Here is a 22,297-nt window from a genome sequence, read left to right on the forward strand (position 1 = left end):
GAGCGAGCGAGAGGAGATCCCTCATGAATCCAGTACATCAAGGGATGTTTAATTCTACTATTAATGAATCACTCACTAGTCTTATAATTTGATAGTAATGGAGTTAATCGGTTCCTCTCTGTCCTCACCTCTGCGCACCGCCCTCCTTTGACCTAAACTTTCTGGCCAATGTTAGCATGGCTCAAGACTAACCTTTTTCATCACCATCCCGATATATGTATATCTATATTTTGATATGCCAGGTTGGGTCTACTCTAGGACCTATAGGTCATTCATAGGGATTTAAAAGCGTAGTAAGAGAGGCCTAAATGGGCTGTCAACTGAGCCAGAAATTCTAATGAAAATGAATGCCTCTACAAAGAACATTGGAATCATATTGAAGTCTATTTAGCATAAATGTAGCATACATCATTTATCCTAAATGTAGAAGTGCAGCCTAGGTTGTGTATTGGCTACAGCCTCATGTCCACACTGATGCTGACATGAGGCAACAAAATGTAGCCAGACGTTGAGACTTTTAATTACATAAATATAGGCTAAATGCCAGTTATGTTTGACAACTATAATGTAGGATAATTAACATCTAAAGTCTTGATTCTGTTGACATAGGCCTACTTGAGGCACAATTCATTCCAATCAAATGGTCATGAGCGGAGAGAAAGGATGGTGCGTGTTTTGCCCTGCACACATCACCCACCTTACAATCTGAGCGGTGGCAGTCCGCATTCACAATCCTGGTCATATTAGCAACCCATGTTGCTTGTTACATCTGTAGATCTCCCTTCTTCATAACTGAAATTGTCATCTGTGTCACATGAAATCGCTCGCATGTGCAGTGCGCTTTTTCGCAGTATGTTTCGACCGGAAGCGATGCCTCCTCTTGACAACTCTTCGCTCCAAAGATTTGCTGCTGTTTGGGCGTAGGTATTCAAATGAGTAAATACATTTTAGAAAATATAAAAAATACTGTTTTATTAGCTAGCTACATCAGGCCACTGTATGCAGTGGTGTGTATTCATGGATGCCAAGGAAAGCCATGCTTCCCCCTAAAATTGACCAAGAAAAATTGTTTATCTTTTGTCTCTGTTTCTCATCATTTTCCTTCAATTCGCAAGAGGCTGATTTATCTCACTGGAGAAAGTATCCGAGCGAGCGAAACAGCACCCCTCTGTTTCTGTGTAGGCCATCTATCTGATGCATCTGGTCAAAAAGAGTATTTGGCCTCCCTTGATGAAAAAGTATTAAATAATATCCAATCAGTGTTGAGCTAAACAGAGTAAGCTCAACTGTGAATTGTCCTGGAGTACCAAAAAAAAAAAAGTGTCAAGGAAAGCCAGTTTGGATTTGGCTTCACTCCAATCACATCACACTGAGAGCAACACGTCATTGACAGAAACAACTTGAATTGTTGCATCTCGTTATGTTGTCCTCCAGTGGCTAGCTAGCTAGCTAGCTAGCTAAAATTGTCCCTTTCCTAAATTAGCCATGGATGGAGATAAAGATTTGGACTTCTGGTTTTACTCAATTCTCCGTACAGGCCAATGATTATAAAGGCGATTCTGACAAATTCATACATTGTGCCCCTGACCTAAGAGGAAGGAAGTTCAATATGTAGCTCGATGTAGAAGGCTAATGTTAACTAGCTAATGTTGCCCATGAAAGGAAGTTAGGCTAGCAACCAAGCATTTTAGCCACGTAGCCTAGGACAACAAAAAATGTAATTCTGTACTGTATGACAGTCATAGACCTTTCGTCGACATGAAAGATAGGAGGATGGCATTGTAGTAGGGTGAGTCAACAAATGTTTTCTACTCCTACAAACGCACAAACAAATCAGAACCATATCATATTCAGTTTACGTTGATTGGACTAAATCGTTTTTGGTTTATTTTAGTTGTCACTGTAAGCATAGGTGATTTGCTCAAGTTGAAATTGTGCTGGAATAGTGGAGGAAGCTCCTGTTTTCTTTGCAACTAGTGGTAACTCTCCGTGGTTCTAAATCAAAAGTTGTTTAGAGTCCGAAAATGTCAGAAACATTAGCTTGCTTGACCATGATGTAGATCATGTAACTGTTTGTTACATGCAAAATGCTTTATGGACTTCACTGTACAGATGTTGCTCTCTGGTTTTGTGATGGAACAAAGGTGTGGTTGAATCTTTTCTGCCACTGTCTTATTGTCCTTATTGTCCTGTCTTATTGTCCCTATTGGACTTATACCTATATATCACGGTCGCAAGGAATATGAACTAACAGGTTATAAAGCAAACAATGCAATTATTAGTCATTAAAACTGTTTTTTCAACCACTCAACAAATTTATTGGTAACAAACTATAGTTTTGGCAAGTCGGTTAGGACATCTACTTTATGCATGACAGTATGCTACACCAATGTTAGTTTCCATTCATACAAACTGTCAGAACGATTTCTCAGCACTGGGTGCGAACTCCTGATGCTCAGACCACTGCACTATGCAGTTCACAATGCTCGAGCAAGCCGTGAGAATACTTGATGATGGTATGAGGTCGGTTGGTTTACACTGCAGCCTTCCCCAAACCATAACCCTCTAGGTACGGTACTGCTTCCAGCTGCCCCTTGGGGCGATTATACATTTGAGATATTTATTAACATCCTCCTGCTGCAGGATTATTTTCCTCCTGCGATGAAATTTGTTAATAAGATTCAACAACTGTACCCTGCTTAACATGTTCCTTATGGAAATGCTCCCACTATTTGGAGTTAATCGAGGTGAAAAATAACAACATTTTAGTCAAATGCAAACTCTGCAGAGGCAGCATTGATGTCTTCGTCCAGAAACACGAAATCAAACCTGAAAAGCATCTGGTAGCCATAAAAATCTGTGAAAGAGGACAAATCTATACACATTATGATAATAAACAAAGGTGCATAAATACTATTTATGCATAAATAATATATGTGTTCTAACGAAATGTCCATACAAACAATCGAGATGTCTGACAAATGCAATTCAAAGCGGCAATAACTTTAACATACTGTGGCATACAGCAGGTCAGCCACCAGGGGGAGACTTGTCGAGGCCTGGTGACAGACGGCGTCTACAGCACAAGGCGATGGCTCCCTCTGCTGGACGTGCCAGGTCTCGACGGGCTCTCCGGCCAGAACTAATTGTATTTGGTGAGTAATCAAGGGGCTGACTGCTCACCAGCTGGACGAGTCCCATAAAGCTGCCAGAAGGGCAGCACATGGGAGAGGGGACTGGGGGAAAAGAGGTTACTCCCGTAAAGTCGTGTTCAATCACAGAGATAACGGAGGGGGCTCAGTTTTGTAAAAACGTTTTGACCAAACCCCCTGGTCTGCCACAATACATTGCTAAAGAATGTGAGAGTAGGGTAACTCCCCTAGCAGGTCTTGAACACAGGCCACCAGCACCAATGACGAAGACCCTAAACACTGTTCCAATAAAGGATATCTCTAGGAATAGGGGATGTGCTTATTGAGCCACTATGGTTAGACCCTGATCAGAAGAAACCCTAACATGCTGACCAGACCGGACACGTCGCGTGCGAGAGCGTCGCAAAATAAATTTAGAAATCCATGTTATTCAATTATTGCACCCACACTGCTTGCGCGTGCCAACGAGCGTCTGCGATGCCAAGGGCTAAAATAGAAGTCGTTCCTATTTCTGACGCAGATCGCGCTGAAAGTCATCTCCTCATTGATTTATAGAAGCAGGTACCCACGTGCCATCTCCTCATTGGTTATACCCACGTGGGTGATTGAACGACGAACTGTTTTGCCGGTAGTCGTGGTAATACAATGAAAGTTTAGATGCGATCACCATATAAGTTAAACGATGAAAAAGCCTGGAAGAAGGAGAGATGACTAGAAACGATTCGGTTAGCCGTTTTATGTGTAGATTAATTGTCGGAGTAGAGGTCCTTGTGCATTTCAGGTAAAATAACAACTCAATGTTTATATCCCAGGACAAATTAGCTAGCAACAGCAAGCTAGCTAAATAGGACAAATTAACGTTAGCTAGCAAGTGCAAGCTAACTAGCTAAATTGCCCTACATGTTTAATGCTTTTCGACCTGTCCCCAAATTAATGTCATTGGTTCAGAGCTTGTTTTGATATTTTAACCTGCGTCGTGATCGCGTTTGGTGTGGGGGGGCAAAATAAATGTATGCACGATAGCGCACGATGGCGCACGCGCGCAGCCGGTTTGGGTTCCGTGTAAACCCTCCTCCCTATAGGCACTTGTGTCGATCTGAAACAACTTAATAGGTGTAAGCAATAGGGTGAAATTAACTTGAAGAAAATCTAAGCTCTGTTAAAAAGCAGTGGAGGCTCCTCAGAGGAGGAAGGGGAGGACCATCCTCCTCAGTGAATTTCCTAAAAATAAATATTGTAAAACCTTTCCAAATATATCCTTTTTAGATAAAACTAAACTATACCAAATTATTGATTAAAACACACTATTTTGCAAAGAAGGTCTACAGTAGCCTCAACAGCACTCTGTAGGGTAGCACCATGTTGTAGCCAGAGAACAGCTAGCTTCCGTCCTCCTCTGGGTACATTGACTTCCATTCAAAACCTAGGAGGCTCATTGTTCTCAACTCCTTACATACACAGTAATTATGACAACTTCCGGAGGATGTCCTCCAACCTATCAGAGCTCTTGCAGCATGAACTGACATGTTGTCCACCCAATCAAAGGATTAGAGAATTAATCTAGTACTGAAAGCATAAGCTAAAGCTAGCTAGCACGACAGTGCATACAATGTGGTGTGTAATTGACTCCAAGAGAAAGAAAGACAATAGTTGAACACGTTTGAACAAATTAATTTATTCCAAAATTAAGGAAAAGCTAGAGAGAAATGTATAGAGAGATTTCTTCCGTTTTTTTCAGTTTCACTTACTTAGCTAGCAAATGCAGCTAGCTAGTTTAGCCTACTGAAACACCCTGCTCAAACAGAGGGATGCTATCTTAGCTAGCTGGCTATGACTATCCAACACAACACTGGAACTCTTCCAAGTTAAGGTAAGCATTTGGTTTTACTAATCGCTGTTACATTGAACTAGGTGAATGGAATATGAACGACAGTCATCCAATATGCTGTATAGAAATAAGGCCATACTCATGAAAAGAAAATCATCCTCTCTCATGTAAAACAGCACTGACCGCCACTGGTTAAAAGTATACTCAAGAAAATATTTTATTGATCATAGTGATTCAGAAGTATTATTAAAACCAGTTAATATGCACCACCAACATTAGACAACTATACAGAAAGCCCTTCAGTTACTGAAATAAGTAAATCAAATCATAGATTAGAGAATAGTCCGATTAACTGATACCTTGACACGGACCTGGTGGCATAGCAGGAAGATCGAAGTACCGTGAACCAAGAGTTCAAATCCCTGATGAGGACATATTGAATAATAATTACTGTATAAATGAACATGCACAATGTAGACATGTATGTCAAAGTGTGTAAAATATGCAAGTTGAAAACAATGTATGTTAAAAGTGGTGTGTGTGAGTATCCCAAACATTACCAACAGACTTGGAGCTATGACTGGATCAGTGGCCCACCAATCAGGGCCATGATTGGCTCGGTAACAAGATGTGATGTGTAATACATTTTTCTTGGACACAAACATTCTTGCAATGTTCCCATGAAACATGTCTAAAACAAAAAAAATTCTCACATTTATTTAACCAGCTAGGCCAGTTGAGAACAAGTTCTCATCTACAACTGCGACCTGGCCAAGATAAAGCATAGCAGCGCGACAAAAACAACAACAGAGTTATATATAAACAAAAGTACAGTCAATAAAAGAAAAGAAATAGGAAGATCTATGTACAGTGTGTGCAAATGTAGAAGAGTAGGGAGGTAGGCAATAAATAGGCCATAGAGGCAAAAATAATTACAATTTAGCATTAATACTGGAGTGATATATGTGCAGATGATGATGTGCAAGTAGAGATACTGGGGTGCAAGAGAGTAAGTAATAATATGGGGATGAGGTAGTCGGTGTGTGCTATTTACAGATGGGCTGTGTACAGGTACAGTGATAGGTAAGATGCTCTGACAGCTGATGCTTAAAGTTAGAGAGGAAGATATAAGACTCCAGCTTCAGAAATTTTTACAATTCGTTCCAGTCATTGGCAGCAGAGAACTGGAAGGAAAGGCGGCCAAAGCAGGTGTTGGCTTTGGGGATGACCAGTGAAATATACCTGCTGGAGCACGTGCTATGGGTGGGTGTTGCTATGGTGACCAGGGAGCTGAGATAAGGCGGGGCTTTACCTAGCAAAGACTTATAGATGGCACTGTGATAGACTACATCCAGTTTGCTGAGTAGAGTATTGGGGGTTATTTGTAAATTACAAATCAAGGATCGGTAGGGTAGTCAGTTTTACGAAGGTAAGTTTGGCAGCATTAGTGAAGGAGGTTTTGTTGCGAAATAGGAAGCCGATTCTAGATTTAATTTTGGATTGGAGATGCTTACTGTGAAGTCTGGAAGCAGAGTTTACAGTCTAACCAGACACCTAGGTATTTGTAGTTGTCCACATATTCTAGGTTAGAACCGTCCAGAGTAGTGATGCTAGTCGGGTGGGAGGGTGCGCGCAGCAATCGGTTGAAGAGCATGCACATAGTTTTACTAGCATTTAACAGCAGTTGGAGGCCACGGAAGGAGTGTTGTATGGCGTTGAAGCTCATTTGGAGGTTTGTTAGCACAGTGTCAAAAGAAGGGCCAGATGTATACAGAATGGTGTTGTCTGCGTAGAGGTGGATCAAAGAATCACCATCAGCAAGAGCGACATCATTGATATATATAGAGAAAAGAGTCGGCCCGAGAATTGAACCCTGCTGCACCCCCATAGAGACTGCCAGAGGTCCGGACAACAGGCCCTCCGATTTGCCACACTGAACTATATCTGAGAAGTAGTTGGTGAACCAGTCGAGGCAGTCATTTGAGAAGCCGAGGCGATTGAGTCTGCCGATAATAATGCGGTGATTGACGGAGTCGAAAGCCTTGGCTAGGTCGATGAAGACGGCTGCACAGTACTGTCTTTTATCGATGGCGGTTATGATATCGTTTAGGACCTTGAGCGTGGTTGAGGTGCACCCATGACCAGCTCAGAAACCAGATTGCATAGTGGAGAAGGTACAGTGGGATTCAAAATGGTCGGTGATCTGTTTATTAACTTGGCATTCGAAGATCTTAGAAAGGCATGGCAGGATGAACATACAGTTGAAGTCGGAAGTTTACATAAACTTAGGTTGGAGTCATTAAAACTTGTTTTTCAACCACTCCACAAATTTCTTGTTAATAACTTCTTATGGCTGCAGGGGCAGTATTGAGTAGCTTGGATGAAAAGGTGCCCAGAGGTGCCCAGAGTAAACTGCCTCCTCCTCAGTTCCAGTTGCTAATATAGGCATATTATTATTACTATTGGATATAAAACACTCTGAAGTTGTTTCTAAAACTGTTTGAATGATGTCTGTGAGTATAACAGAACTCATATGGCAGGCAAAAACCTGAGAAAGAAATCCAACCACGAAGTGGGAAATCTGAGGTTTGTAGGTTTTCAACTCATCGCCTATCGAATACACAGTGGGTTATGGGTCAGTTTGCACTTCCTACGGCTTCCACTAGATGTCAACAGTCTGTAGAACCTTGTCTGATGCTTCTACTGTGAAGTGGGGCCGAAGGAGACGGGTATGAGTAAGGTCTGCCATGAGCTGACCATGCTCTGACCATGCGCGTTCACATGAGAGGGAGCTCTGTTCCATGCACTTCTGAAGACAATGGAATTCTCCGGTTGGAACATTATTGAAGATTTATGTTAAAAACATCCTAACGATTGATTCAATACATCGTTTGACATGTTTCTACTGACTGTTACGGAACTTTTTGACATTTCGTCTGCTTTTAGTGAACGCGCTTCGTGACTTTGGATTTGTTTACCAAACACGCTAACAAAAGTAGCTATTTGGACATAAATGATGGACATTACCGAACAAAACAAACATTTCTTGTGGGAGTCCTGGGAGTGCATTCCGACAAAGATCAGCAAAGGTAAGTGAAGATGTATAATGCTATTTATGACTTTTGTTAACTCCACAATTTGACGGGTAACTGTATGGCTTCCTTTTGTGGCTGAACGCTGTTCTCAGATTATTGAATATTGTGCTTTTGCCGTAAAGCTTTTTTAAAATCTGACACAGCGGTTGCGTTAAGAACAAGTGCATCTTTAATTCTATGTAAAACATGTATCTTTCATCAAAGTTTATGATGAGTATTTCTATTATTTGATGTGGCTCTCTGCAATTTCTCCGGATATTTTGGAGGCATTTCTGAACATGGCGCCAATGTAAACTGAGGTTTTTGGATATAAATATGAACTTTATCGAACAAAACATATATGTATTGTGTAACATGAAGTCCTATGAGTGTCATCTGATGAAGATCATCAAAGGTTAGTGATTCATTTTATCTCTATTTCTGCTTTTTGTGACTCCTATCTTTGGCTAATAAGTAATAATATGCATATATTAGCATCTGGGACAGAGTAGGAGGCAGTTCACTCTGGGCACGCTATTCATCCAAAGTGAAAATGCTGCCCCCTATCCCTAAAAAGTTAAAGGTGAAATAAAAATAAATAAATAAAAAATATTTGGTGGGATTTTGTAAGAAGCTCTCAGTCTCATGTCAAAATTAGACATTCATCCATGTTTCTCAAACGTAAAATATATAAGTTGTTCCAAACGTCAAATTTCGAAGTGTTTAGGGTACATTTATGCATCAACTCCAAATTTTTAATGTTAGGGTTAATGTTTGGGATAGGCTTAAAAAAAAAAAAAAAAAATATCGCTGGATTCAAATATCCAACCTTTGGCACCAGAGGCAGATGTTTACAACTGTCCTCTATCCCCAACCACAACGCCATAGCAAAACCAAAACCTACTTGAAGATAACAGTGCTCACTGTTGCCCCTAATGGCCGGTTTCCACATCATCTCCCGACGTCCTCAGACCATCCATATGGATGGACGTTGAATACCGGCTAGTATCACGGGTGACCTGGCTGGACGTTGTTGGAATATTCTCCTAACCCACAGAAAACTGGAGGGTTTTTTCCCAGAGTTCCCAGTTGTCTTGAAGGCAGCAATAATAAGAGCTAGAGACAACCTCCAAGGTACCCGACAGTTGTTTACAACGTAATCTACTCACGGTCGCATATACCAATTCGTGGCTGCTGCCATCTTGCTACTTCCAATTTTACTGGGACTACTTTGTCTGCGCACTAGTACAGGAACAGCACCAGCATTAGCCCGAGCAGCAACTTCATCACAAGCATGAGCACATGAAGCTTTTAGGCATTCTGCCAGTGTTGCCAGGGATGTGGATGCACCTCAGGAGACCTAGCAGTTGTATGATATTTTCTATTCAATACAATGCAATCACAACAATACATATGACCTGTTACAAAATGAAAAGTATTCGAGCTGTGTCACAATTAATCGGTCAAACAATCAGTAAAGTTTACAAAATGTACACATTCAAAATGGTACAGTGCCTTCAGAAAGTATTCATACCCCTTGACTTATTCCACATTTTGTTGTGTTACAGCCTGAATTCAAATTTGATTCAATGTATTTATTTTGTTCACCCATCTACACACAATACCCCATCATGACAAAGTGAAAGCATATTTGTTGAATTTTTAAAAAATGTATTGAAAATTAAATACATAAAGATCTAATTGACATAACTATTCAAACCCCCTGAGTCAATACATGTTAGAATCACCTTTGGCAGCTATTACAGCTGTTAGTCTTTCTGGGTATGTCTCTAAGAGCTTTGCACACCTAGATTGTACAATATTTTCCCATTATTCTTTTAAAATGTCTTCAATCTCTGTCAAATTGGTTGTTGCTCGTTGCTAGACAACCATTTTCAAGTCTTGCAATAGATTTTCAAACAAACTTAATTCAAAAATGTATCTCGGCCACTCAGGAACATTCACTGTCTTCTTGGTAAGCAACTCCAGTGTAGATTTGGCCTTGTGTTTTAGGTTACTGTCCTGCTGAAAGGCAGTGTCTGGTGGAAACACCAGGTGTCTGGAAAGCAGACTGAACCAGGTTTTCCTCTAGGATTTTGCCTTTGCTTAGCTCCATTCCGTAAATGTTTTATCCTGAAAAACTCTCCTGTCCTTAACAATTACAAGCATACCCATAACATGATGCAGCCACCACTATGCTTGAAAATATGGAGAGTGGTACTCAGTAATGAGTTATATTGGATTTTCCCCAAATATAACACTTTGTATTCAGGACAAAAAGTGAATTGCTTTGACACATTTTTTGCAGTATTACTTTAGTGGCTTATTGCAAAGAGGATGCATGTTATAAAATATTAGAATTGTGTACAGGCTTTTTTCTTTTCACTCTGTCAATTAGGATACTATTGTGGAGAAATTACAATGTTACAATGTAATCCTTAGTTTTCTCCTATCACAGATATTAAACAATGTAAGTGTCATGAAGTCACCATTGGCCTCATGGAGAAATCCCTGAGCGGTTTCCTTCCTCTCCATCAACTGAGTTAGAAAGGTCACCTGTATCTTTGCAGTGAATGGGTGTATTGATACACCCTCTAGTGTGTAATTAATAACTTCACCATGCTCAAAGGGATATTCAATGTTTTTTTATTTTATGTATCTACCAATAGGTGCCCTTCTTTGCGAGGTCTTTGGTCTGTGTGAGTAAATCTGTGTTTGGAATTCACTGCTCGTCTGAGGGACCTTACAAATCATTTTATGTGTGGGGTGATGAGGTAATCATTCAAAAATCATGTGAAACACTATTGTTGCACAGAGTGAGTCCATGCAACTTATTATGTGACTTGTTAAGCAAATGTTTACTCCTGAACTTCAGGCTTGCCATAACAAAGGATTTTAATACTTATTGACTCAAGACATTTCAGTTTTTGTTTATAATTGATTTGTAAAAATGCCTAAATACATAATTCCACTTTGACATTATGGGGTATTGTGCATAGGCCAGTGACAAAAAAAATCGTAATTTAATCCATTGTAAGGCAACAAAATGTGGGAAAAGACAAGGGGTGTGAAATACTTTCTGAAGGCATTGTATTTGCTAATCTAATCCTATTTATTTGTATTCTTTTGTATATGTTATCTGTAAATAGTTCAATAAAGTTTTCAATTTGTACTATCAACTTCTTTTTTGTTCTAGACAAATACCATCAAGCCTTCCAGTGGTGTCAGGTTACATACTGACAGCTGCTGGTCTTATCAGTTCACCTCCGCTTATAAGAGGATTTATTTCGACATTTAACAATGCAACCCTGAGAGATTGGTGGAGGAGGAACTCCGCTTTACACGACTACAGGATATGATTAGAGATTGGTCGCAGAGTTACAGAGCAATCATAGAGACTGAAACACACAGGAGGACCTCAGGTAAGTGACATGAGAACACAAACGGTAAATGACACTCACGCCAACAGTCACACCTAGATCCAATTTACGGACTGTAAATTGCTCTGGATAAAAGCGTCTGCTAAAATAACCAAAATGTAAATATAAAAATTAACACTTGCAAAGCACTCTGTGTATTTTTTTAATGAGCTCCAGCCCTAAACGAGACCAATTTTTTTCGGGTCAGACCTAATCGGAAACAACCCTAGACAGGTCTATGTTTGGGCCAAATCAAGGCCGGTCCAGACCGGACCAAATCTGAACCAAACAACATCTGTGGTTATAGTTATATATACATATTCACAGAGTCCACCGGTTTAAGAAAGTACAAAACATAATATATGTTTACGTTATTAGCCTTCAGTACCTATACTGTAGGTATTAACCCCCTTTTTCACTTTTCATTGTGTTACAAAGTGGATTCAAAATATTCCAAGTGGAAACATTTTAAAGTACATGTTAGAAACACCTTAAGCAGCCATTGTAGCTGTGAGTCTTTTTGCGTAAATCCCAAAGAGCTGTGCACATCTGGATTGTGCAATATTTATTTCACTAGGCAAGTCAGTTAAGAACAAATTCTTATTTTCAATGACAGCCTAGGAACAGTGGGTTAACTGCCTTGTTCAGGGGCAGAACAACAGATTTTTACTTTGTCAACTCAGGGATTCAATCTTGCAACCTTTCGGTTACTAGTCCAACACTCTAACCACCAGGCTACCTGTTAGCCTAAAGGTAGTCAGATGGCGATGTTGGGGTATGCATGCAGCCGGCTATACGCTCGTATCCCTGTGGACTGGTTCGTACATAAAACATTCTCCATTCAGGCTGCATACTGTTTGTGAAACACCATTTTCCACCACCATGCTAGAGTGGCTAATGGTAGGTAGGTAGGTAGGTAGGTAGGCAGGCTAGCTATAGCAACTTAGTTTAATGCACTGACTGTAAATCGCTCTGGATAAAAACATCTGCTAAATGACTCAAATGTAAAAATGAACACTTGCAAAGCAGTGGGTATTTTTTTCGAATGAGCTCCAGCACTAAACAAGACCTAATTTTGTCGGTCCGTACTGGACCAAATACACAACATCTGGGTCGAGCATTCCTAGGCATTAGCCAAGCATGATGGTGGAAAATTAAGTTTCATAAAGAAAGTACATATATTTTCCCTTTTTTTCTGCTTTCTCACCATTAAATCGAGTTAAGGAGGAAATCCACACCTTTGTAGCCTGAATGGAGAATGTTTTACGTATGAACCGGTCCACAGGGGATACAAGTGTATAGCTGGCTGCATGCAGTCCATTTGGATGGTAAGATGAAACGGCTCAATATCGCCATCTGCCGGCCTTTGGACTACAGTCAAGTCAAGTGGGAACTTTTTATACGGAACTAAACATCACGGAACGTTGTTCACGGAATGGTTTCAGTGCGGCACAATAATGGCATCTGTGGAAAAGGCACATGTGGAGATCTCAGCTGGGATATTAGGTAAGCTTTAATAGTTTTTCTTAGATTTGTTCAAAAGAAGTATAGCCAGCTAGCTAGATTATTAACCTTGTATCGTTGGTCTCTCCCAGACTCAACAGACTGGACTCAAGCTGGTAGCTAGGCTAGCTAACATAGCATTGACACTCTAGCATGATCAGATAATCTATGGCTGTACGTTAGGTATCTAAAAAGTTACATTAAACCCTATGGAGTCTTAAGTAGGCATATCAACGTACTAGCTAGCTATGGTACTTGCTTTTAGTTGTCTTCACTCTGCATTTGAAATATTTCGCTTTACACGCGAAAGGTCCACGTTTTTTTGGGCTCCCCGAGTGGCGCAGCGGCCTAAGGCATTGCATCTCATTGCTTGAGTCGTCACTACAGACACCCTGGTTCGAATCCAGGCTGTATCACAACCGGCCGTGATTGGGAGTCCCATAGGGTGGCCCAGCGTCTTCCTGGTTTGGCCGGTGTAGGCCGCCATTGTAAATAAGAATGTGTTTTTAACAGACTTGCTTAGTTAATAAAGTGAAATAATAAACAAAAATCTAAAAAGTAGCTAGCCTATGTGACGTAACTAACTTAGATAATTGGTTAGCAAGCTGTCTGTGTAAGTTAAACATTTGATCGAATCGATAGTTCATGCCCAGCCTGAGATTGTAGCTAGTGTTTATAGAGAAGCATGAACAATGATAGCATTAGGTGTTAACTGTCCGTTAGGTTAAGCTAGATATGAAATGGCAGAGCTAAATTGTTTTGAATTTGCAACCGATTAAGCCTAGCCATTATTTGTGTAAGTCAATATGTTAAATGCCTAATTTTCGCACGTCAGAAGAGGATTCTGAGCCCCAAGAGGACCACAGTGCTGAGAGTGATGATTCTGACAGAGGGAGCGATGGAGGGGGGTCAGAGGATGGAGGGAGCGATGGAGAGGGGTCAGAGGATGGAGGGAGCGATGGAGAGGGGTCAGAGGATGGAGGGAGCGATGGAGAGGGATCAGAGGACGGAGAAGAGGATGGAGAGAGTGATGGAGAACAGGCTAAGGATGGAGGGAGCGAAGGAGAGAAAGACGAGGGCGAAGGCAACAGGGAAGCAGGTGATGTCGACGCCAACCCCAATGCTGGATGGGCGGAGGCCATGGCCAAGATTCTGCAGAAGAAAACGCCAGAGAGCAAACCCAGCATCCTGCTGAAGAACAAAGAGCTGGACAAGATAAGGGAGAAGGTGAAGAAGGAGAGTCTGGAGAAGAAGAAACAGGTACTGTTTATTTTCATGTCTGTGTGGATGTACCTGTATGTCAATCTCTCACTTTAATGTAAACGGTATTAAACTGGTTATTGAAGTCAGATGATAGCCTGATAACAGAAATGGCCTTAGACCAGTTCACCTGGTGCTAAATTCCACCCATGGCATTTATTCAGTACAGCTTGCATGTATGTATGTGCTTAAAAACTTTTTTCTTGGCCACCAGACTGATAAAAGGCAAGCTTGGGAGATGATGTGTCGAGAGAAACCAGACCTTGTAAAAGACAGAGAGAATGAGAGGAACATGCAGAGAGTTGCTACCAGGTACAAACACACTTGTGCCGCTTACAAACCTACATTGCCTTCGGAAAGTATTCACACCGTGTGACTCTTTCCAAATTTTGCGGTGTTAAAGCCTGAATTTAAAATGGATTCAATTTCGATTTTTGGTCACTGGCCTACACACAATACCCCATTATGTCAAAGTGGAATTATGTATTATTTTTTTTTTTTTTTACAAATTAATGAAAAGCTGAAATGTCTTGAATCAATAAGTACAGTGCATTCGGAAAGTATTCAGACACCTTGACTTTTCCCACATTTTGTTACTTTCCAGCCTTGTTCTAAAATTGATTACATTGTTTTTTCCCCCCCTCAATCTACACACAACACCCCATAATGACAGCAAAAAAAGTTTAGACTTTTTTGCAAAAGTATTAAAAGGAAAACACAGAAATACCTTATTTGCATAAGTATTCAGACCCTTTATTCAGGACTTTGTTGATTCACCTTTGGCAGCGATTACAGCCTTGAGTCTTCTTGGGTATGATGCTACAAGCTTAGCCATGCCTATATTTGGGGAGTTTCTCCAATTCTTCTCTGCAGATCCTCTCAAGCTCTGTCAGGTTAGATGAGGAACGTCGCTGCACAGCTATTTTGAAGTCACTCTAGAGATGTTCAATCGGGTTCAAGTACGGGCTCTGGCTGGGCCACCCATGGACATTCAGAGACTTGTCCCGAAGCCACTCCTGCATTGTCTTGGCTGTGTGCTTAGGGTCGTTGTCCTGTTGGAAGATGAACCTTCGCCTCAGTCTGAGGTCCTGAGCACTCTGGTGCAGGTTTTCATCAAGGATCTCTCTGTACATTTCTCTGTTCATCTTTCCCTCAATCCTGACTAGTCTCCTAGTCCCTGCTGCTGAAAAACATCCCCACACATGATTATGCCCCCACCATAATAAATTAGTGAATATTTCTAAACCCGTTTCCACTTTATTATGGGGGTTTGTGTGTAGATGGGTGAGGGTGGAAAAAACACTTTAAACCATTTTGAATTCAAACTGTAAAAGGTGGAATTCAACATCATATCTCTTAATGATGATACAATGCCTGCCAGGTGACGGTGGGGATAACAAAATGATTAGATCAGGGAAAAATCCCATGCATTTATGATTTAGTGCTAAATATAAGCGTCGCAAAAATATTACAATTAATCTTACAGTGAATTGGCTTTAAATTATACCAGAATGACAGTGTGCTGTGTGTACCCCTCCTCTCCACAGGGGGGTAGTACAGCTGTTCAACGCCGTGAGGACGCACCAGAAAGCGGTGGATGAGAAGGTGAAGGAGGCGGGCGGCTCGGAGAGGAAGAAGGCCAAGCTCCTCTCCTCTGTCTCCAAGAAAGACTTCATCAATGTGCTGCGTGGCACAGAGGGAGGCAGTGGGGTTGTCAAGACCGAGAGACAGATGGTGAGTTTCATCCCCGATACCTCTCTCTCCCACTGTGTTGTTTTCCCAGAGTTGGTCTTAAGGCAGGTGCTAAATCAGCCCCCCGCCTTAAAGATTTATTGCAGCTAAAGTGTCAATTGCAGGCAGTTGTAGTTGTGCTGAATATAATAATTATAATTCCATTCTCCCGGATGCCAGTTGCTGTGCACCAAAGCACCTCACTCGCACGGCTCTCTCAGCTATATCAATTCTTATTAGCCAGTACCCGTCAAGTGATCGGGTCCTTGTCACAGGCCTAGCAGCTCCGAAGTAGCCTACAAGTGAAGACCGACATATCGGGGATGCATCAGCGTGCATCCTTCTTATCGAATTCTGATGCGCACTTTGATGATGTTAGAAGAACTGTCCACATTTTGCTTTTCCTCAGCCAACAAGACGAGTAAACAAACCACAAAATCACTAGCCTGTGTCAATTTTCTATACCCCATAGTAATAAAGTTAACCGAGCTTGGTCGTTCTGTGCGAGAAATAAACATTTGATACAGACTCGGGGGCAGTTGTGGGGCGATAGATCCCAAATTCATACAACCGCTACACATAATTGTTTTTTAAAAAGCAATAGATCAACAAGTTTAGCTTAATGTCGATAAACTATTTTTTTTTAAATTACATTATAAGCATTGCGCACAAGGCAGTAGGCTACGCGCAAATGTTCCAATATGCAGTGGTGGAATAAGTACCTAATTGTCATACTGAGTAAAAGTAAAGATGCCTTCATAAAAAAGTGAAAGTCACCCAGTAAAATACTACGTGAGTAAAAGTCTTAGTGTTTGGTTTTAAATCTAAGTGAAACTATGAATAATTTCAAATTCCTTATATTAAACAAACCAGACAACACAATTTTCTTGTTTTTTAAATTTACGGATAGCCAGGGGCACACTCCAACCCTCACACATAATTTACAAACTAAGCATTTGTGTTTAGTGAGTCTGCCAGATCTGAGGCCGTAGGGATGACCAGGCATGTTTTCTTGATAAGTGAGTGAATTGGACCATTTTTCTGTCCTGCTAAGCATTCAAAATGTAACAAGTACTTTTGGGTGTCAGGGAAAATGTATGGAGTAAAAAGTACATTTATTTTCTTTAGGTATGTAGTGAAGTAAAAGTTGTCAAGTACAGATACCCATGAAAACTACTTAAGTAGTACTTTAAAGTATTTTTACTTAAGTACTTTACACCACTTCCAATATGCAATTAGCAGGAAAACACCGTTCACAATGCACATGAGAGAGCGGTTTCGTGTGACGGAGATGAAAATATCCGTTAGAAATGTAGAAAGCTGGGAGATCTAAACATGCAGCAACTAGCATGGGTTGCTAATATGACTAGAATTGGGCCTTTGGCTAATTGACAGTGAAATAAAGTTGATTTGAAAACCAGTAGAACATGAGAGTTGCTGTTTTCAGTGGCATGTGAGGAAGTGTTTATATAATTCCCTCATTTTTTTTTTAGGGTCGGATTTTGGCTAGGCTTCTTTGAAACAAGTTCAGACATGCCTCATAAAATGACAAACATCCAGGTTTTAAACAATTACTTTTATAGTCAATTAGAATTTTAGAACTATTTAACTATGTCAATGCACAACAATTGTTATTGCAATTGTAGGAAAAACACTTTTCAAAGCCAAAAACATCTTTCAAATGAATTATACTTTGTTAATTTTATTAGGTATAATTATTTTAATCAGGATGTTTTGTCTAACGGGGTAAATGCAGATGGACAAACCTGCATGCTTCAGCCTATGTATTTATAGCCACTATGCTGCATCATTTGGGCTACAGACGATAATGCTTATTGCTTCTAGCACATCTGATAATATTGACCTCATACTCAACTCGGGACCTCGATGACAGTTCCACAGCTTTTTTTCATTGTCCTCTAGTCAAGGACTGATTTAGACCTGGGACACCAGGTGTGTGCAATTAATTATCAGGTAGAACAGAAAAACAGCAGTCTCCGGACCTCTTAGGGTAAGAGTTGAATATTATTATTATAATATGTTAAAATATTTTTTACGAGTATGTTATTGGGCTCATTTATTGAGGTGGAAATTATATTTTAGATGTGGTCAGCATCATTTTATTGTCATTCGTTTTGGGTAGCATTTCCTTTTAAAAAGTCACCAGAACTGAGCTTCTCAGTCCTTCTACGTAAAAATTATCCAGGGGAGGACCCTGGACTTAAGCAAGGTGACTGGAATTTGTCAAACTCGCACTTTAGTACATCTACAAAATTATCCTCTTTCCCTAAAAGCATGATGGTCATTACTTGTTTTCACATGAAAGGGGAAGTTAACTTAGCCCCGCAGACAAACGATCTGAGATCGACTAAAGTTTCAGTCATAGGATTATTTTTTGCTTAAACACCTGTCTTCGGGACCGTGTTTTGCTCTTAATCATTTAATGGTCAGGAGTCCATGCTAGATAAGCTTTAAAAAGTAAATGTGTCCTTTCTATTGCCATTAATTGTATTGCAACTAGGGCTCTCCCCGACTAAAATAAATCTTGGCCGACCAAGATTTGACAAGTGCTCAGCATATGTGGGAACTCCTTCAAGACTGTTGGAAAAACATTCCAGGTGAAGCTGGTTGAGAGAATGTCAACAGTGTGCAAAGCTGTCAAAGAAAGAATATAAAATATATTTTGATTTGTTTAACCACTTTTTTTTGGTTACTTCATGATTCCATAGGTGGTGTTCCATAGTTTTGATGTCTTCACTATTATTCTACAATGTAGAAAATAGTAAAAATAAAGAAAAATCCTTGAATGAGTAGGTGTGTCCAAACTTTTGACAAGTGCTGTATATATGGATGATTTATAAAGCCAGGCACATTTAAGTTGGGCTATTGATTATAGACCTAATTAAGTTGGGATTTCCGTTCTCCTCACTTTGACAATTAAGGTAAGGGCTGTTTTCAGGGCTCTTAAGTCCCCTGCTGCCTACGCCACATTGTTCTCAACACCAATATGCTGGTTAATTTAGCTGTTATTCACATACATTTACATTACATTTAAGTCATTTAGCAGACGCTCTTATCCAGAGTGACTTACAGTAGAGTGCATACATTTTATTACATTTACATACTGAGACAAGGATATCCCTACCGGCCAAACCCTCCCTAACCCGGACGACGCTATGCCAATTGTGCGTCGCCCCACGGACCTCCCGGTTGTGGCCGGGTGCGACAGAGCCTGGGCGTGAACCCAGGGACTCTGGTTCGATGCAGTGCCCTAGACCACTGCGCCACCCGGGAGGTCACATAGCAGCATGGTCTAGGAAAAGGTGCCAATTCAACAGCGCACTGATATTTCAGAACTGTGGACAGCGACCACTATCCAACGCATTTGTTACAAAATAATACTTTTTATTATGGACTGTGCCATCCCCACGGCCTCCACAATGGATCAGTCCACAAGGTGTCTTGTACACCATGATTATTTTTGTGTTTTTTTGCTACTTCTCAACTAAAGAAATCTCGGTTGACCAAACAATCGACCAGTTGACTAAATGGGGTCAGCCCTCTTTGCAACCCAACTCGCCTGGTAAAATAAGGAATAAATAAAATTATAACAGTTAGCTTGTATATAGCATGTGATAAGTAGTGTTTTTTATTTTTTATTTATCTGATATGGTGGTAGTTATGGTGCAGAGATGCACTGTGTTGATTAGGAATGTGAAGATGGCTCCGCTTTGGCCTATGTCCCACTTTTCGGCCTTCTCACGTCTGTATAAATATTAGAGGTCGACCGATTTATGATTTTTCACCGCCAATACGATACCGATTGGAGGACCAAAAAAAGGCTGTGACGATTTTTATTTATATACATTTGAAATGATGACAATTACAACAATACTGAATGAACACTTATTTTAACTTAATATAATACATAAATAATATATATTTAGTCAAATAAATAATGAAACCTGCTCAATTTGGTTTAAATAATGCAAAAACACAATGTTGGAGAAGAAAGTAGAAGTGCAATATGTGCCATGTAAAAAAAGCTACCGTTTAAGTTCCTTGCTTAGAACATATGAAAGCTGGTGGTTCAATATTCCCAGTAAAGAAATATTAGGTTGCAGTTATTATAGGATTTATGACGCGTCGACTATTTCTCTATACCATTTGTATTTCATATACCTTTGTCTATTGGATGTTCTAATAGGCACTTTAGTATTGCCAGCCTAATCTCAGGAGTTGATAGGCTTGAAGTCATAAACAGAGCTGTGATCAAGCATTTCTAAGAGCTGCTGGCAAACGCAGTAAAGTGCTGTTTGAATGAACGCTTACAAGCCTGCTGCTGCCTACCACCGCTCAGTCAGACTGCTCTATCAAATATCAAATCATAGACTTAATTGTAATGTAATGAACACAGAAATACGAGCCTTTGGTCATTAATATGGTCAAATCCGGAAACTATAATTTTGAAAACAAAATGTTTATTCTTTCAGTGAAATACGGAACCGTTCCGTATTTTATCAAACGGGTGGCTACCCTAAGTCTAAATGTTGCTGTTACGTCATAATTATGTAAAGTTCTGGACAATTAGTTCGCAACGAGGCAGGCGGCCAAAACTGTTGCATATACCCTGACTCTGCGTGCAAGGAACGCAAGAGAAGTGACACAATTTCCCTAGTTAATATTGCCTGCTAACATGATTTTTTTTTTTTAACTAAATATGCAGGTTTAAAAATATATAAATACTTCTGTGTATTGATTTTAAGAAAGGCAAAAGGTGTTTGTGGTTAGGTACATTCGTGCAACGATTGTGCTTTTTTCACAAATGTGCTTTTGTTAAATCATCACCTGTTTGGCGAAGTAGGCTGTGATTCTATGATAAATTAACAGGCACCGCATTGATTATATGCAACGCAGGACAGGCTAGTTAACCTATTAATATCATCAACCATGTGTAGTTAACTAGTGATTATGTGAAGATTGATTGTTTTTTATAAGATACGTTTAATGCTAGCTAGCAACTTACTTTGGCTCCTAACTGCACTCGCGTAACAGGTGGTCATCCTGCCACGCAGTTTCCTCGTGGAATGCAATGTAATCTGCCATAATCGGCATCCAAAAATGTTGATTACCGATTGTTATGAAAACTTGAAATCGGCCCTAATTAATCGGCCATGCCGATTAATCGGTCGGCCTCTAATAAATATAGAGAGAAAATTGCTGCTGTCATACTAACAGCAGCATCATGTCTGACATACATGTTGATATACTAAAAGGGCCTCTGAGCTTCAGGGTTAGAGGGTCAGTGTTATAGCTGGGCTGGCACTGGGGATTGAAGGGTTTAGGTAGATGCCAATCCCCAAACTACCATCTATTGCGTCTAGGAAATTTTTTCCGAAGCCCAAACCAAGGATATTTTCCCGGTGACTGACATGGGATTTTAACATTAATAAAATGCGTATTGTATAGGACAGGTCTGTAATAATTGCTCTCATAACCGCTTATTTAATTGTAATAATTTTATAAATATTCCACTGGAGTGGCCTGTTGTCGTAAGTGTAGTTTCCCTTGATGTCCACATGGTGGCACTGTTGGCTTTGGGATGTTGTGGAACTTTCTTGGAGACTATTGTTATGAGACTGAGGAGTTGGGCGTTGTAGTGGTGGTCTATTCCTGCGTTTGATCATACACCTGAAGCGGAAATAGATTTTATATAAGAAACTGATCATGTATGGGTAGTAAGTACCATCTTTGTAAAAAGCTGATATATTTTGTTTGTGTATAGACTGGCAGGGAGGCAGAAGAGAAGCCAGCATGGAGCGTGCTGAGAGACGACTTTATGATGGGAGCCTCCATGAAGGACTGGGACAAGGAGAGCGACGAAGAGGGGGGCGAGCAGGAGGCACCAGGGGATGTGGAGGACGACAACAGCGAGTCGGACTGAGCAGACGGGCTCATCTAAGTGTGTGTGTGTACACAAGACTGTGCCTTTTGAGTCCACTGTGAGGAATGGAGCTGAAGGGTCCTGCATCGCTGAGATCGGCTCAACCCAGCCTCCCTCTCCTCTTCCGCCAGAGGCAGCTCTACCAGGCCCAAAGACCCCTCTTTGAATTTTCTATATTGAACCAGGAGCTGAAGAAAGACTGCGGTCAATGTCCTGTTCTGGCTCACAATGCATTGGGTCAGGATACCTAGTTTGTGTAATGCTGGTGCTCTCTGGCTTGTCAAGGTCCCACTGAACATTTTTCCATCTGAACTCTGTTGTGTGTGTATATAGACCTTTCCCCCCCCCCCTAACAGTTGCATGTCCCTCAATAAAAAGCCCGTTGA

The 22,297-nt window shown here is 40.6% G+C and overlaps 1 protein-coding gene across 1 annotated transcript; it reads left to right on the forward strand.

Moving 5' to 3' along the window:
- Positions 1–12,910: 12,910 nt before the first annotated feature.
- rrp15 (ribosomal RNA processing 15 homolog) lies at positions 12,911–22,297 on the forward strand. The gene is made up of 5 exons (XM_038976698.1): positions 12,911–12,979; positions 13,812–14,236; positions 14,451–14,548; positions 15,784–15,970; positions 21,753–22,297. Exons 1-5 carry the CDS (start codon positions 12,931–12,933, stop codon positions 21,909–21,911), a joined length of 918 nt encoding a protein of 305 aa, XP_038832626.1. The 5' UTR covers positions 12,911–12,930; the 3' UTR covers positions 21,912–22,297.

Source organism: Salvelinus namaycush, chromosome 37 (assembly GCF_016432855.1).
Source record: "Salvelinus namaycush isolate Seneca chromosome 37, SaNama_1.0, whole genome shotgun sequence".
Taxonomy (NCBI): domain Eukaryota; kingdom Metazoa; phylum Chordata; class Actinopteri; order Salmoniformes; family Salmonidae; genus Salvelinus; species Salvelinus namaycush.

Bases quoted from the DNA above. Each gene is read 5' to 3' on its own strand.
- rrp15 (XM_038976698.1), top strand. From the start codon at position 12,931: ATGGCATCTGTGGAAAAGGCACATGTGGAGATCTCAGCTGGGATATTA. The intron at 14,549-15,783 runs GTACAAACACAC...TCCTCTCCACAG, and splicing joins ATGCAGAGAGTTGCTACCAG to GGGGGTAGTACAGCTGTTCA. The intron at 15,971-21,752 runs GTGAGTTTCATC...GTTTGTGTATAG, and splicing joins TCAAGACCGAGAGACAGATG to ACTGGCAGGGAGGCAGAAGA.